Source organism: Ostrea edulis, chromosome 5 (assembly GCF_947568905.1).
Source record: "Ostrea edulis chromosome 5, xbOstEdul1.1, whole genome shotgun sequence".
In the NCBI taxonomy this organism is placed as follows: Eukaryota; Metazoa; Mollusca; class Bivalvia; order Ostreida; family Ostreidae; genus Ostrea; species Ostrea edulis.
In genome coordinates, this window is record NC_079168.1 from 25,787,505 (window position 1) to 25,802,373 (window position 14,869).

The 14,869-nt window shown below is 35.9% G+C and overlaps 1 protein-coding gene across 1 annotated transcript; it reads right to left on the minus strand.

The window, feature by feature from the left end:
- Nucleotides 1-2,981: 2,981 nt before the first annotated feature.
- On the minus strand, nucleotides 2,982-3,599 carry LOC125651245 (uncharacterized). Its single transcript, XM_048879824.2, has one exon. It carries the CDS (start codon nucleotides 3,597-3,599, stop codon nucleotides 2,982-2,984), a length of 618 nt encoding a protein of 205 aa, XP_048735781.2.
- Between the last annotated feature and the right edge of the window lie 11,270 nt (nucleotides 3,600-14,869).

The following is a 14,869-nucleotide window of genomic DNA, read 5'->3' on the forward strand; positions in this document are numbered from 1 at the left end:
GGGGTGAAGTAGTCCTGATATTTATTATTTCTGTCCCTTGCCCTAAAGATCATTCATACAAAACTTGAGAAGAATTGGAAGGGTAGCTATCAAGAGAAAGCTAAAAATTGTCCAGTTGTTAACAGACGACACACGACGAAGGCTGAGTAACTAAGGAGACCTAAATGTGTTAAGAATAGGTTTTGTATTTTTATGCATGCAACTTGCCACATTCTTTTTGATTACCATTGATATGTAACACCAATTCTAATTCTCTGTCAACCAACGCTGCAACTTCTACATCATCAATTACTCCACATATATCTGTATTCAATTCTTATATATTACCAGGATTATATTTCTTCCGTTGTTGCGCGGAATTTCCTCATTATCGCACTAAAGGGGAGATTTTGATTGGTTTCCTTTGATGATGCACAATGTGCCGTCTGCTTGCAGAAGAATGTCGGTTAATTGCTCAGTTATCAGCTTCAGAAGTCTATTTCACATCCGGATATATTGTAATTGTATGTGATTGATACCACTGATCTGACTTTTCATTGATAAGTGAATAAAATGTTGGGTTTTTTTTCACGGATTTACGTGAACGTTTGAAACTAATCCATCATAATTCATTGTTGTCCATGAGAACCCTCAACTCCTAAAATACTCACTTCCATAGCAATGCACTGTCTATTGCTATGAGAGATTCACCATAGCTATGAAATGAAGGCATTTATCTAGAACGAAAACACACGCATTCCACTTTTCTCTCGTAAGAACACGTACATTCATTACTAGAAATCGTTTTATGTTTTGGTGAGTGCGTGATTATAGCTATACATATTTGTTGCGAAGTTTGCGTACTACATGAGCGCGGTTAATCCATAACAATATGTACATATCGATCCCACATATTCATAAAACCTGGCATGTATACAGAAAAATGATAAATAATCTTGAATTTCCCTTATGAATTTCTAATTCGGGTGTTTGATAAGAAAACGTCAACACCTATTTCACCGTAGCTAAACGTTATTCGTGTACAGTAATCAATCTGCGCGATCGAGCACTGTCATCCTGCGAGATTCAACACTGTCATCCTGCGAGATTCAGTACCGTAAATCTCGCGTGTTACCTATAACAGGGAAAATACAGTTTGTTTACTCTCTCTATATAATAATTCGTTAAGGATGAATGCTATAGCAGAGAATTTTTAAATGGCACGTAAATCACTGAATTCAACCATGTATATATGTATAGAAACCCGGTGATCTTTTTTCATTCGGTAAACACGTTGAATTAAGATTAAGCAGTCACAGTTTTACACATTTCACCTTCTTTTCACAACACTCTAATCTTCCTCTATACATGTTGGTTTGTACATATTGTATTACAATTCTTTATGCATATTACATATATATGTGTATTGTTGAATTGCCAGAAAACGTAAGGAAATCCACATAAAAGTACGTGATGATTTTTTTGTACCTCAAGAGATGCATTATACAAAATGTAGTGCTCTAACAAAATAATGCCTATGAGTAATACACTATTATCAAATTATTTGCCATTAGTAAGTCAATCTTTCATTGCTATGACTATAGTGAGTTAGGATTTCAAAGATCTCGTCATTGTAATAGTAAATCAAATGTTTCATAATGCATTGTATATAGGTACATAGAGGTAGTCATAGTTAACTTTAGCAGGCGGCGCTTCAATGTAAAACGGCAAAATGCATGCAAAATTGAAAATAACGATCAGTCTCATGATTCATATTAAGAATACAAAATCATAAGTAGGGCATGCGCAAACACGTACCCCTGGGCACACCCAGAAGTGGGATCAGGTGCCTAAGAGAAATATGCACCCCTTGTTTAACTAACGATAAATTGATTTATATAAGCACATATACAACACATGTATTCATTATATTTGGAAAAAAAAACTAAATTCAAGGTGAAATAAAAGACAAATAAGTAATTGTAGCGAATTTCAAGAGATACACTTATTGAAAACGTTCATATGAAATTACACGTAAATAACTGTTGCAACTACTGCTAAAGGGTAAAATAGTAGACATTTTAATATCAATGCTGTTCTCTCCTCAAAGCTTGAAGACATTTAACCGCACTCTGTGACGTGAAAACAGGTAGTGCATTCACATATCACTCCCACGGAACAAAATGACAAAGTTGTGCCAACACATTAGGAAATACCGTGTCTTTGTATTGTCCCTCAGCATGCAATCATGAAAACAGTCAACACGTGATTGAAAATTAGTGATGTGGTGTCTCAATTTATGTTCTCTTTCTCTTTCAAAATTTAAAATGAAATTTATTCTAATTAAATGTACTTGCTTTTTATATTTTCAAATACTGACTGAGTGTATAAATGCGGAAATATTGACGTATTTCATCTCCGCGAAAATGTGAACTTCGATGACTAATTCATTCCTGAATTCGTACAAAATGTTCAACGGTAAGGAATTTAAACATGTATTTATAGGTCATTTGGGTCACTCAGGTTATTTGTTATGCCCGTCGTCGTCGTCGGTCGGGCGTAGACTTGTGAACATTCTCAGCTCCTTCTTATGAACAGTTTATCCAATTTTAGTATATTGAATCTATTGGTCAAAGAAAACAACCTTTGTAAATTTCACGCCCCTAGGACCCTGGGGTGTGCGGCCAAAACCATCAAAATAAATGTTATCTTCATTTCCGTCTTTATTCCTGGACATCAAGAAGTCACACTGTTGGCATGGCCATAATGAGCAGCGAGTCTTCACCAAAACTGTGACATTCACTTCGTAACCTCTGGATATATGCAGGAGGATGGGGCGGTTGCTCGTATATTAAAGACGTGTTACAATGTATATCTTTGAAAATCTTCATCACTTCCGAATGTCAAGGACGAACAGAGTGCATACGATTATATTGGGTCCTATACCAAAGCTGTGAAAACCATGTTCCGGCGTGGAGCTAGATTAGTTATGTAGATCATCATTAATCCACTTCGTCCCATGGGGGACATAGGGCGACTACAGTGGCTTTCCATCTCCCTCTGTCTTGTGCAATGGTCTTAGCTTCTCCCCAGGTCTTGCCAATTTTCTTCAGGTCTGATGTTAATACCCTGCGCCAGGTGTTCTTTGGCCGTCCCCGCTTTCTCTGTCCCTGTGGATTCCATTCTAGGGCTTGTTTTGTGATGTTAGTACTGGGTTTCCTCAGTGTACGCCCTATCCAGTTCCATCTGCGTGTTCTGATGGTGATTTCCACTGGTTGTTGGTTGGTCCTCTTCCACAGGTTTGCATTGCTTATAACATCTGACCACCTTATCCCGAGGATGTTTCTCAGGCACTTGTTTACAAAGACCTGGACTGATTTCATGGATGTTGATGTTTCTCTCCAGGTTTCAGACCCATACAGTAGAACATACTTCACGTTGGTGTTGAAGATTCTGATCTTGGTACGTGTTCTCAGTGCCTTGCTTCGCCATACTGGTCTTAACATGGCAAAAGCTTGCTGGGCCTTCCTTTTCCTTGCTTTGATGTCTTCGTCTGTGCCCCCTGATGTACTGACAATACTTCCTAAGTAGGTGAAGTCTTTGATGTCCTCTACCTCCATGTTGTTTATCTTGATAGCGTCAGTTTGTATGGAGTTGATTCTCATTGATTTTGTTTTCTGGGTGTTGATGTAAAGACCAGTTCTTTTTGCTGTTGATTCTAGGTTGGAGGCTTGATGTTGGGAGTCTTGAAGACGGTGAGATAGTGTGCAGATGTCGTCAGCAAAGTAGTTATGTAGATTATGTATTGAAAATACAATAGAAAATCTAGAAATCAATCAGTCAAACTGTTTGCACTATTATTATGAGCAGACAAACTGTTTATATGATTATAATGAGCAGACAAACTGTTTATATGATTATAATGAGCAGACAAACTGTTTATATGATTATAATGAGCAGACAAACTGTTTATATGATTATAATGAACAGACAAACTGCATGTATGATTATAATTAAGAGACAAACTGTTTATATGATTATAATGAGCAGACAAACTGTATGTATGATTATAATGAGCAGACAAATTGTGTGTATGATTATAATGAGCAGACAAACTGTTTATATGATTATAATGAGCAGACAAACTGTTTATATGATTATAATGAGCAGACAAATTGTGTGTATGATTATAATGAGCAGACAAACTGTGTGTATGATTATAATGAGCAGACAAATTGTGTGTATGACTATAATGAACAAACTATTTTTATGATTATAATGAGCAATGTGATGTTTATGTACCCTGCGTACAGGTCCAAGAGCGGTGCTTAGATGACCATATGTTGAAAATGCAATTCATTTTCTTATTTTTCTACCTCTTCCTTCAACTATAGTCCAGATGGACACATCGATAATGTCGATGTACTTGAAAATGAGGACCTGAAATCGCATATTTTAGAAGGCCCTAAATTCTGAAAACTTAATTGATGATATACGTATAAATATATATATATATATATATATATATATATATATATATATATAAAAGAACTTGATATCTTGTCAGAATGGATAAAAAGAATAAGAGGGATATTAAAATCACATGTATCGTCTATCATTCTGTGTTTGGTAAACCAGAAGTGATATGAGAATTACACAAGTTACATGGGGAACATGTTTGGTTCCAGTTGACACTTATAACAACATTGTTCTTTTCTATTTTAAACGCACTTGGCATTAGTTCCACATTTGACAATCGTACACTCAAACTTCCCTGCCAAAAGATAAAGTCTTCAAAATCATGCTCCAAATTTAAGTGCATTTAATATCCCTGTCAATGGGACGAATGCATGAAAGGCGATTGATCGATTGATTGATGCATTCAACAATTTTTCAATTATCTGGTGGCGCCCAGTTTTTTAATTGGTGGAAGAGAGAACCCAAATACAATGTACCTGGGAAGAGACCACCGACCTTCCGAAAGTAAACTGGGAAACTTTCTCACTTACCGGCGCGAGCGGAATTGGAACCTGCGCCGACCAGAGTTGAGAGGCCGTGTGATTTTGAGCGCAATGCTCTAACCACTCGGCCCCTATCAATTTAATGAAATACAAAACGAAGAACAAAGCCGATATAGTAAGCACCAGGAAACAGTCACATCTCACGTAGAAGTTTTTGAATAAATTCTGCTAGAGTTCCTCATTGACAATCAATCAATCATTGAATTGATCATTTATATTCAGCTCATACATACTAAATTCAGCTTATATAGGTAATTTATGTTTTAAAAACCATTATTCCACAATCCTTATTAAGATGTTGATATTCTAGTGTAACTTAAAGACAAAGATACAGAATTTTAATTCTAAAGTACGTCTTTGATGACCATATCTAGTGACCTAAATGTATGGGATGAGTTGGATTGACGCGTGTGCAAAAGTAAATCAGGCCTGCAATACCTTCGTCAATTTTGTTTTTAAAGTCATACTGTCTGATTCCTGATATCACAAGGTCATAATCAATTCACTCTGGATGTAAAAAATACAGCTCCATGAAAGGTGTAGATAACGAACAGTGATCAATCTCATAACTCCTATAAGCAATACAAAATAGATAGTTGGGCAAATACGGACCGCTGGACACACATGCTATTATATTTATAATCCGTTGTCTGATACCGATTAAAATTGTGTTTGTCCCATAACTAGAATATAACCCACTGAAATATTTTCGCTATCATTACAGAAATTCTAAATAAACAGTTGATCCTTTTAAATATTGTTGTGCGCAGGCCATACCTTATTTCTAAATCATTTATAGTTTCAGTCGATGAACTTTCTTTCCCAATATCGAGAACAAATTGTTTCGCAGTAACAATGCCTGGTTTAAACTGGACATAAAGTCAGTCTTCCGTGTCTTTGAAATTGAATATTTCTTTAAGTGCAAAATAATTATTTTCCATCACTGACTCTTTTTGCATTTACCCATATATCAACGTGAAATACCGTAAAGCAAAAGTTGTATTGTTTCACCCACGTTTCTTAAAATAAAGAATACTATAGATAGACAATCCTATTATAGATAGCTAGTGCCTGATCAATAGGTACAATCAATATTTTCTGTTTAATAGACTATCAGCAGGACAGGGGGTCTAAAATGCGGCGAAAAAATTCGTTTCGTGTAATTGCATGACTTCTGGGAAAATTCACGAATCCTTCATTATATCGGGTAGAAAGATGTCGTCATTAACATATTAGAAGCGGAAGTTATGCTAGTTTTGGCATTAACACCATCGAGATATGTCAACTGTGAGTTATTGTAGGAAATTTCAACGATTTTTAAAGCAAACACTCCAACATGATTTGGTTCCGGATTTAAGGAAGAAGTTAAGTTATCAATAATAAATTCATTATAAATAGTTCTTGCGGTGGTTCTTTCGTGGGTATGATTAGTCCTCGAATTTTTCAAATCCAACGAATTGTTGACTTGTGAATCATCCATACGCAATAGGACACCTGTTATCTGCAAACATCCACGAAAATAAATACTTGTACTGTTAAAGTCCACGTGTCCCTGTAAGTGGCACCAGGGGCGGATCCGGGAATTGCGGTTACGGGGGGCGTCACTTTATGAGGCAGGGGGTCTGGATATTACAGATTTTATAGGGCTTGAAATATGTCTCCTATTTAGTCATTTGTACTATTTTTTATCATTTTTTGTAAAATAAAATGACGCAAATTTTAAGGGTTTTGGGGAAAAATTAAGTTCTCCCAATAAAGTAATTCAAGAAATCAAGATTTTGTCATTTATTTCTCCGGGAGTGGAAGAAATTATTGCTTCTTTTATCGTTTAGTACATTTTCCTATAGTCTGCAAGATATCACGATTTACCTTAAATTTAAAAATTTTAGGAGAGGGGGTGCTGGCTGCGCCCCCCTTAAATCCGCCATTGAGTACTGCAATAGTATTGTCCTTTACAAGATCCATGACCAACATGTAGATCACTTTAATGTTTTAGTTGGTCAAAAGTCCCTTTTACATGAATGAAAGGTGAAGATAACTAACAGTGATCAACCAATCTGTACTATGTCAGGAAGCTTTCATGTAAATTTATACTTTCCTGGCACAGTGGTTCAAGAGAAGATTTCAAAGATAAAACTTTGATTCCCTCATTGTGGTCCTTACCCAACCCCGGGGGTCATGGTGTTAACATACTTGAATCCGCACGATGTCAAAGCTTTCATGTAAATCTCATCTCTTCTGGCCCAATGGTTCTTGAGAAGAGGATTTTTAAATGCCCTACCCTATTTTTGTGATTATTTCCCCTTTGAAAGAGGAATGGCTTTTTATTTGGATAAACTTGAAAGCCCTTTACCCAAGGATACGTTTTGCCAGTTTGGTTGAAATTGGCCTAGTGGTTCTGGAGAAGAAGATGAAAATGTGAAAAGTTTACAGACAGACGGACAACAGACGATCAGAAAAGCCCACTTTACCTTTCAGCTCAGGTGAGCTAAAAGAATTTCAGAGACATCCAGCAGACAATGAATTTCCTTAAAAAAGATAAGGAATGTTGGGGTCACATGGTGATAATGTGTTATTTCGATCAAAAATCGTAATTCCTGGTCATCAAGAAACTAAACTGACTACTAAGCACATTGTAATAATGATAAGAGAAGCTTCTCAAAATTGTGAATATTCATAGCCCCAGCTTAGTGGAATCTGGTGCTCGGGCGGTGTCAATATCTTAAGGATGAAATTAGTCAGCAGCGTCTAGCAGACAAACTGTGTGTAGTCATGATGAAGAAAGGTAAGTATGCTGGGATGGGGGGGGGGTTATATTTTTAAAAAGAAATTTTCTTTACTCCTAAGCAACTTGACGAAAACTGTTTGTTTTAATATGCATCGGATAAAGTCAGCATTTTGTAAATTCTATGATCGTTACATTTATAGGGAATTGCAAAAGTGACATGTCAATAGGTTGAATGCTGTTTGACGTTGTTGGACTGTACTTTGACTACGGATTACTCCGATAATCTAATCAAGATATAGTGCTCACGGCGGGTGCGACCGGTCAATAGGGGACGTTTAACCCTTCTATGCGCCAGATCACACCTCTGGTATATCCAGGATCCATCCCACTCTGATGTGTCCAGGGGTCTATGTTTGTCCTACTCTTAATTTTGTATTCTTTATAGGAAAATGATATTGACCACTTACTCTTCGTTATCTTCACTTTTTCATGGTTAAGAACGGAATGTGTTATGGAATTCATGACCTCTGGGTCATTAGTCAAGTACCAAGCTAGTAAAATTACCTAGACCGAGGATTCGTGTTATGGAGCAGATTGCAAATAAGTGTAGAAACTTTTATTATCCTCCTTCACTTCTACTTCTGAATAATGTGAATGAATACTGTGTGTATATTGATGGAGAGCAAGCAACACACTACAAAACTGTAAAATTCAAAAGTTCGGGCTTTTCTGCAGATCACATTTTATCTAGTAGTCATCCTCTTTGCTTCAATGCTTTGTGACTAAATAATATATGAATGGTGTTGAACATTTTGGAAATCCTGATTACTGGACCAGTTTCTGAAGCATCAAGGAGCGGAAGTCAATCAGGCTTCACTGGTAGGGGACTACTAAAGACAGGCTATTGCTTCTGCGTTGCTGCAGTGTATGCATTTACGTTGCATCAGCAGGGTCCAGTGCCTGATTAAAACGTTTAGAACGGAAATTTAATGCCTAAAGCACACAACATGTTTGTGTAAATATAGTAATGTTTTTCAAATTCCATACCTTGATATATGGATGGCAGAATAAGGCATCCGTTCTTGATTTATGAGATGTATTTTTGTTCCCATATTTATCTTCCATTATCGGACTATTTAAGTGTTCACCTTTCTAAATCTGACATAACATCGCGATGAACTAGTTATGTTTTTCAGGATTACAAATCAATTTTGTTATAGTGGCACGTTAATTCGCCAAATAGGAGACGATTTCCTGGTTAAAAAATAAAATCTAAAAATAAAACCCCAGATACAGGATGCCTATGACGGCGAATGTTGTGACATTTATGTCATATTCCCTTCTATCATGACAAATATTCCTCTCTGATATTTTTTATTGATATTTCTTAAGATTTTTTTTCCTAAATAACCACCTACAACATTGATAAGAAAGCAGTATTTCCCAATAAATTGACGGATAACAGAATTGAGAGTACACTCAATAATTCTGGTATAATTAGAGTATTCTTCGTGACCACATCCATTAACGTTACTGGATTTGTCAAAGTTTAATCTTATGTTGTTTGTCTTAAAGGGAAACTGGTCATATTTTTCATGAGATGTCATGACTTCAACCCAATTTGTACACAGAGTTGTATGTCTTATGTTTGGTGTTTCCCTAAAATAAATAACTTATTAATTAAAGACCTGACTCTGAATGTTTTAATTAGCAATTAAATAAAAAGAGTCTTAAGTTTAAGGATCCCCAAGAGGGATTCCTTAATTTAGACAGCTAAGTCATTCGAAGAAACAGGAATTCCAAAGTATATATAATCGAGGACGGCATCACCATTGTTTACTTTCTTATGATTTAAATATTGTAGGCAATGCATTCATAATGCCGAAGTCAAAGATATATATATATATATATATATATATATATATATATATATATATATATATATATATATAAAAGAAATAGAATAAACAGTACACAAAGTTAAAATTTTAACGCAAGCGCTTTCATTTTATAATCCTCAGGCGTTACATTTTAAAATTAGTTTAATACAAAACTAATTCTAAAATGTAATGCCTGAGGATTATAAAATGAAAGCGCTTGCGTTAAAATTTTAACTTTGTGTACTGTTTATTCTTTCTCTTACATGTAATATCTTATACCGGACACTGTGATTTTTTAAAAACACAATTTGGATATATATATAAATATATATTAATAAATGATGCTATTAAGAATTAAAATAGTTGATCACGATCCCGACGACAATGCGATTACGCCAGAAGGATTAGGTTGAAATTGAAATGTTAATATAAATGTGTACTTACATGTGTCTGATTTTCAGGTTTTGATAAACTGAAAACACACTTTTCACGAATCTCATTTTTATAGTTAACCCGTAATAACGAATCTGATCAAGATCTCGTAGATTTTGATAAGAAACAAAATTAAATAAGAGTGTATTGAAGTCAACGAATGAGAAACGATGTGTGTGTGTGCGTGTTGAATAAATATCACACATTTTAAAATATTCAAAAACATTTATCACTGTTGCAGACAGGCGGACAGACATATATGGTGGACAAAGTGATCCCTATGTGTCGCAGTCGGCACAAAAATTACTTATTATAGTATATACAGAGGAACGTGATGATGACAAACAATGATGAATCTCATAATTGCTTTAATGAATACAGAATTAAGAGTATGGCAAATGCTGATTCCTGGATATACCAGAGCAAGCACCAGGCATCAAGGATAGAGCATCCCGTTTACCGGTCACGCTTGCCGTGAGTCCTATATCTTGATCAGGTAAACGGGGTAATCCGTAGTCAAAATCAATATGTATTATATCGATGTCAAAGTATATTAATAGGGATTTTAGGTCAACTGAGTCACTCAGGTGACCTACTTCCGTTGATCTTTGTCCGGCGTCGTCCTATAACAATTTTGCATTTTTAACTTTTGGAAACTACTAGGCCAATTATTGCAATTCACCTTTGAATTAGAACGTTTTGGCCGATATAGTATTGCGTTGTGTGACGACACAATTGAATCCGTTTGTAATACAACTGCGAAATGCAACAGAAACTCTCATTGGTTCATATGTATAAGTCCGCCCAAATTCCCTTATACGGGAGTAGTCAGCATTTGAAAACATGACGGCCAGATGCTAGATGGAAAAAAACTTCAAAGGAAGAAAGAGAAAAAAGTTGTATTCTTGTGTTGTTGTCTCATGAATTTAATATCAAAAAAATTCCTAACATATTTTCTTACTATACTTGTGTCCAAACATACCTTCATATATTTATTAAAGCCCCATACGACCCAAAAACTCGATCACAGCTTTTGATGATTTCGTTCGTAGACGTAGCCATGTTAGGTAGCCAGTCAATTCGAATCCCGGTTCATTTTCTTACTGGCACAATAACGTTTAGGTGTGTTCTAATACCCCACAAATATTTTAGCTAAATAGTTTAAATAATATACCACCCCAGTCCTATTAAATGATAATTATTCAAATAGCTAAACTCACGGCAACGCGGCTTTCATTAGTCAAGAGCGGTCGCGCCAGCCGGTCTCCATCTAATGGGCTTATGTAGCATTTTCGTTAATCAAGAGCTTATTTTACCTTTACAAAGACTGGTACAAAAATGTTTTAATTTCTATTAATTATTCGTGTTGATAATAAATGAAGAGCGAATACATAACTTACAACTGATTTTATGAATAGATAACAATAGCAAGAGTTCGAATTGACCGGCTACCTAACATGGCTACGTCAACAAACGAAATCATTTGAAGCTGCGAGTTTTGGGGTCGTGTTTGGCTTTAATGAATATTTGAAGGTATGTTTGGACACAAGTAGATCTATATAGTAGGAAAATATGTTAAGATTTTTTTATATTGAGTTTATGAGACAGCAACACAAGAATACACCGATATCAGGCCTCAACCGTCCGCAGCTTTTTGTGGCCCGTAAATCGAAGGTTTTTATAAGAGGTGGATCTGTACAGTTCTCCAGCTACACTGAATCCGCTCGAGAAAGTGGGAGGGCTGTAATCGGCCAATGAAAACTCTTGTTGTATGACATCAAACATGTCATTCAAATTGTTCAATCGTCTCATTCAATTGTGTCGTCACACAACGCAATACTATATCGGGTAAAGCGTTCTAATTCAAAGGTGAATTGCGATAATACCATTTTTGATGTGAAGCATCTCTGGGATAAGAGGAAGATAAATTGTGACATTTATTACCTTACCACCCCTGGAGTTTTATGGTCGGGACCAATTATGCTGAAAATGCTATATTTTCAAAAATCTTCTCTACCCCACATGTGAGAAAAACAAAATGCATGGTTAAATGTCCATGAAGCTCGATCGGGTAATCGGAGTAAATCAGTGTGTAAAGAACATCATCAATTATTATGTATAGGTGTATAGGACCAGGAGGAGTAAGTACCCCCTGTCGACCGGTAACATCCGCCGTGAACCCTATAACGGAGTAATTCGTAGTCAAAATCTTTGTGTAAAGAACAGGGTCAATTATTATGTAAAGTCTTCCATCACTATAGGCACTTTCGGGAACATTTAAGTTTTAAGAACGCATTTTGTTTTATACTGTTGCTAAATATTAGAATTTTGCTTAGATATGCGGAACAGAATTTTCCCACTAAATTTCATAGCCCTTGGGACTAGTGATACTTTTCACTAGTACTCCGGTGAACGATTTAAGGCCTCTGAGCCTCTTGTGTGATAAGCTCTAGTTGTCGGTTTCGGTATTTTATTAATTACATGTAAGTATCAATTAATTTTTATACAATTTCGACGCTGTTTTTCTATTAAGGACCATTGAATATTAACATTCACAATTTAAAACATATCACAAGCATTAATCGATGCATTTGGATGAACGTTGAAAACGCGCGTAGCTGTAACACTTTATCAATACCAATAATGCTTCGTGATCAGATTCCAACATGGCGAGAAAAGGAATAAATTGACTGAAATATAGTTTAGCCGTATAATAAAGGAGTTATTGAACTTGTATTAATGAATATTGGCACTCGTTGGGTTTGAAAAAATTACATTAGTTTTTTTTTTTTAAATTCAGTGGGTTGATTGATTGATGATTTCCGCCACACTCAACAATTTTTCAGTTATCTGGTAGCGCCCAGTTTTTATTGGTGGAAGAGAGAACCCAGATACAAGGTACCTGGGAAGAGATCACCGACCTTGGGAAACTTTCTCACTTACCGGCGCGAGCGGGATTCAAATTCGCGCCGATCCGGTTAGTTTGTTTGACGTCCTGGTGAGAAATTTTCACTCATATTGACATACAGTGTATCACCGGTGGAAGGTGAAATACCACACAATACGTATGTGTAGGTGTCCGGGTAGCGCAGAGGTAGCACTCTCGCTTCTCGTCGCTGCGACTCGAGTTCGATCCCCGTGATCGGCAGTGGTTGTATGACCATTCCGGTGGTCGCCCGCTCGGACATGTGGGTTTCCTCTCACATAAATGACCCCTTAGCGCAAACATCCGTGCACCAAAGGACCCCAATGGAAATAAGCTTTCGAGCTTTCATGGGTTATCCTTGGTATTTATGTATGTTTGTATGTATATACCGAATAAACATTTTATAGCGCTTACTGCCGTATCAGTGCGGGTTCTTTAACACTTCAACACCTCCGTTTTAAGGTTATATTCGAAAGACCCGTTGTTCTCACATTTTAATGCCGAGTGTTTGACTAACGAACAATCCCAACTTATGTTAACGTCTTATGTTTTACGCAATTCGGGTTAAAATAAGTCCTCAACTACCGCTTTGCTTGTCGTAAAAGGTGACTAGGTGTCGCTTAATCGTGGAACAGAAAACGCAAAATCTGATGTCAAGTTATTTATTTGCCACACATATAAATCATACCATCTTTACAAGTCAAGGGTTACAGTCAAGGGTTATTGATTCGTTATCTCGCACTAACCTTTGACATCAGTCACTATTCAAAACATGTGCTCGAAACGGAGCATGTGATTGGTTAGCAGTCTGTAACGTGGATCCAATCAGACAACGGCTATTTATCATCGGTCAAAATCGGCAATATGTTGTAGAATTTGTGATCGTCGATTGATTTTCGGAAAGTTTTAGAATACGAGCCGCATGGAAACAATGGGTTGCCCAAGTATGTTTGTCGATTGTGTTTCAACAAATTGAAGTTATCTAAAATTGAAATAAATTAAGAGCCATTCTCTGTAACCACTTAAACATTTATATAAGGGGTCCGGCACGCACTGTCACCGATTTTTTTCAAATTTGGCACATCGACTTAATCTGGCACAAGTAGTGTAAAACCATCATAAGTTGGTTGCTATGCAACTCTGTTGCCATGGTAACATGTGCATGCCATTCAGGTCACAAAAGAGTCAATTTTTGCATGAAAAATGACATTTTTCATTCAACTATACTGGATTAACCTGTTTGAGTTCTTATTTAGTCATTATCAAATGATACTATATAGCATTTTTATTATTTAGTTTGATATTTAGTTAAAGGTTTGAATAAGTCTGTTATATTTTCATTCTGTCTGGAAAAGAGGGTTGTTTGATACATTCTGAAAAAGCTAATTTAGAGGCAAATTTGAATGATGGATAAAAATTCCCGCATTCAGCTTGAAATCTATAAATGCTTGTACAACATACATTAGATATAGTAGTATCATATAACAATGAGACATGTTTGGGAATCTATCATCTAAGCTGTGTTTCCATGGAAACAGAATGATGCATTTTGTCATGATATGACAGTAGAGATGCATTTTTCAATGTAATTCAAAATACAATTTTCTATGTATTCAAAGTATATAATCTTAATAACCGATTGCTACTGATGTTAAATTTTAAATTTTAACAAGTGTAATATGAGAATTCATGTTGGTTGCCATGGAAACGAAAATTGCTATATTTTTTCAAATTCGAAATCCATGCAAAATAAATAAATTTTTAGACCAAAAAAAAAAAAATGCTTTTATAGACAGATTCAACTGAAGTCAATGTTATAGTTGATAAAATATTAATACTGATAGATAATTCATTTTACATTGTTGCTATGGTAACAAAATACCACAAAACAGCAAACTTGATG

Bases quoted from the DNA above. Each gene is read 5' to 3' on its own strand.
- LOC125651245 (XM_048879824.2), bottom strand. From the start codon at position 3,599: ATGGAGGTAGAGGACATCAAAGACTTCACCTACTTAGGAAGTATTGTC.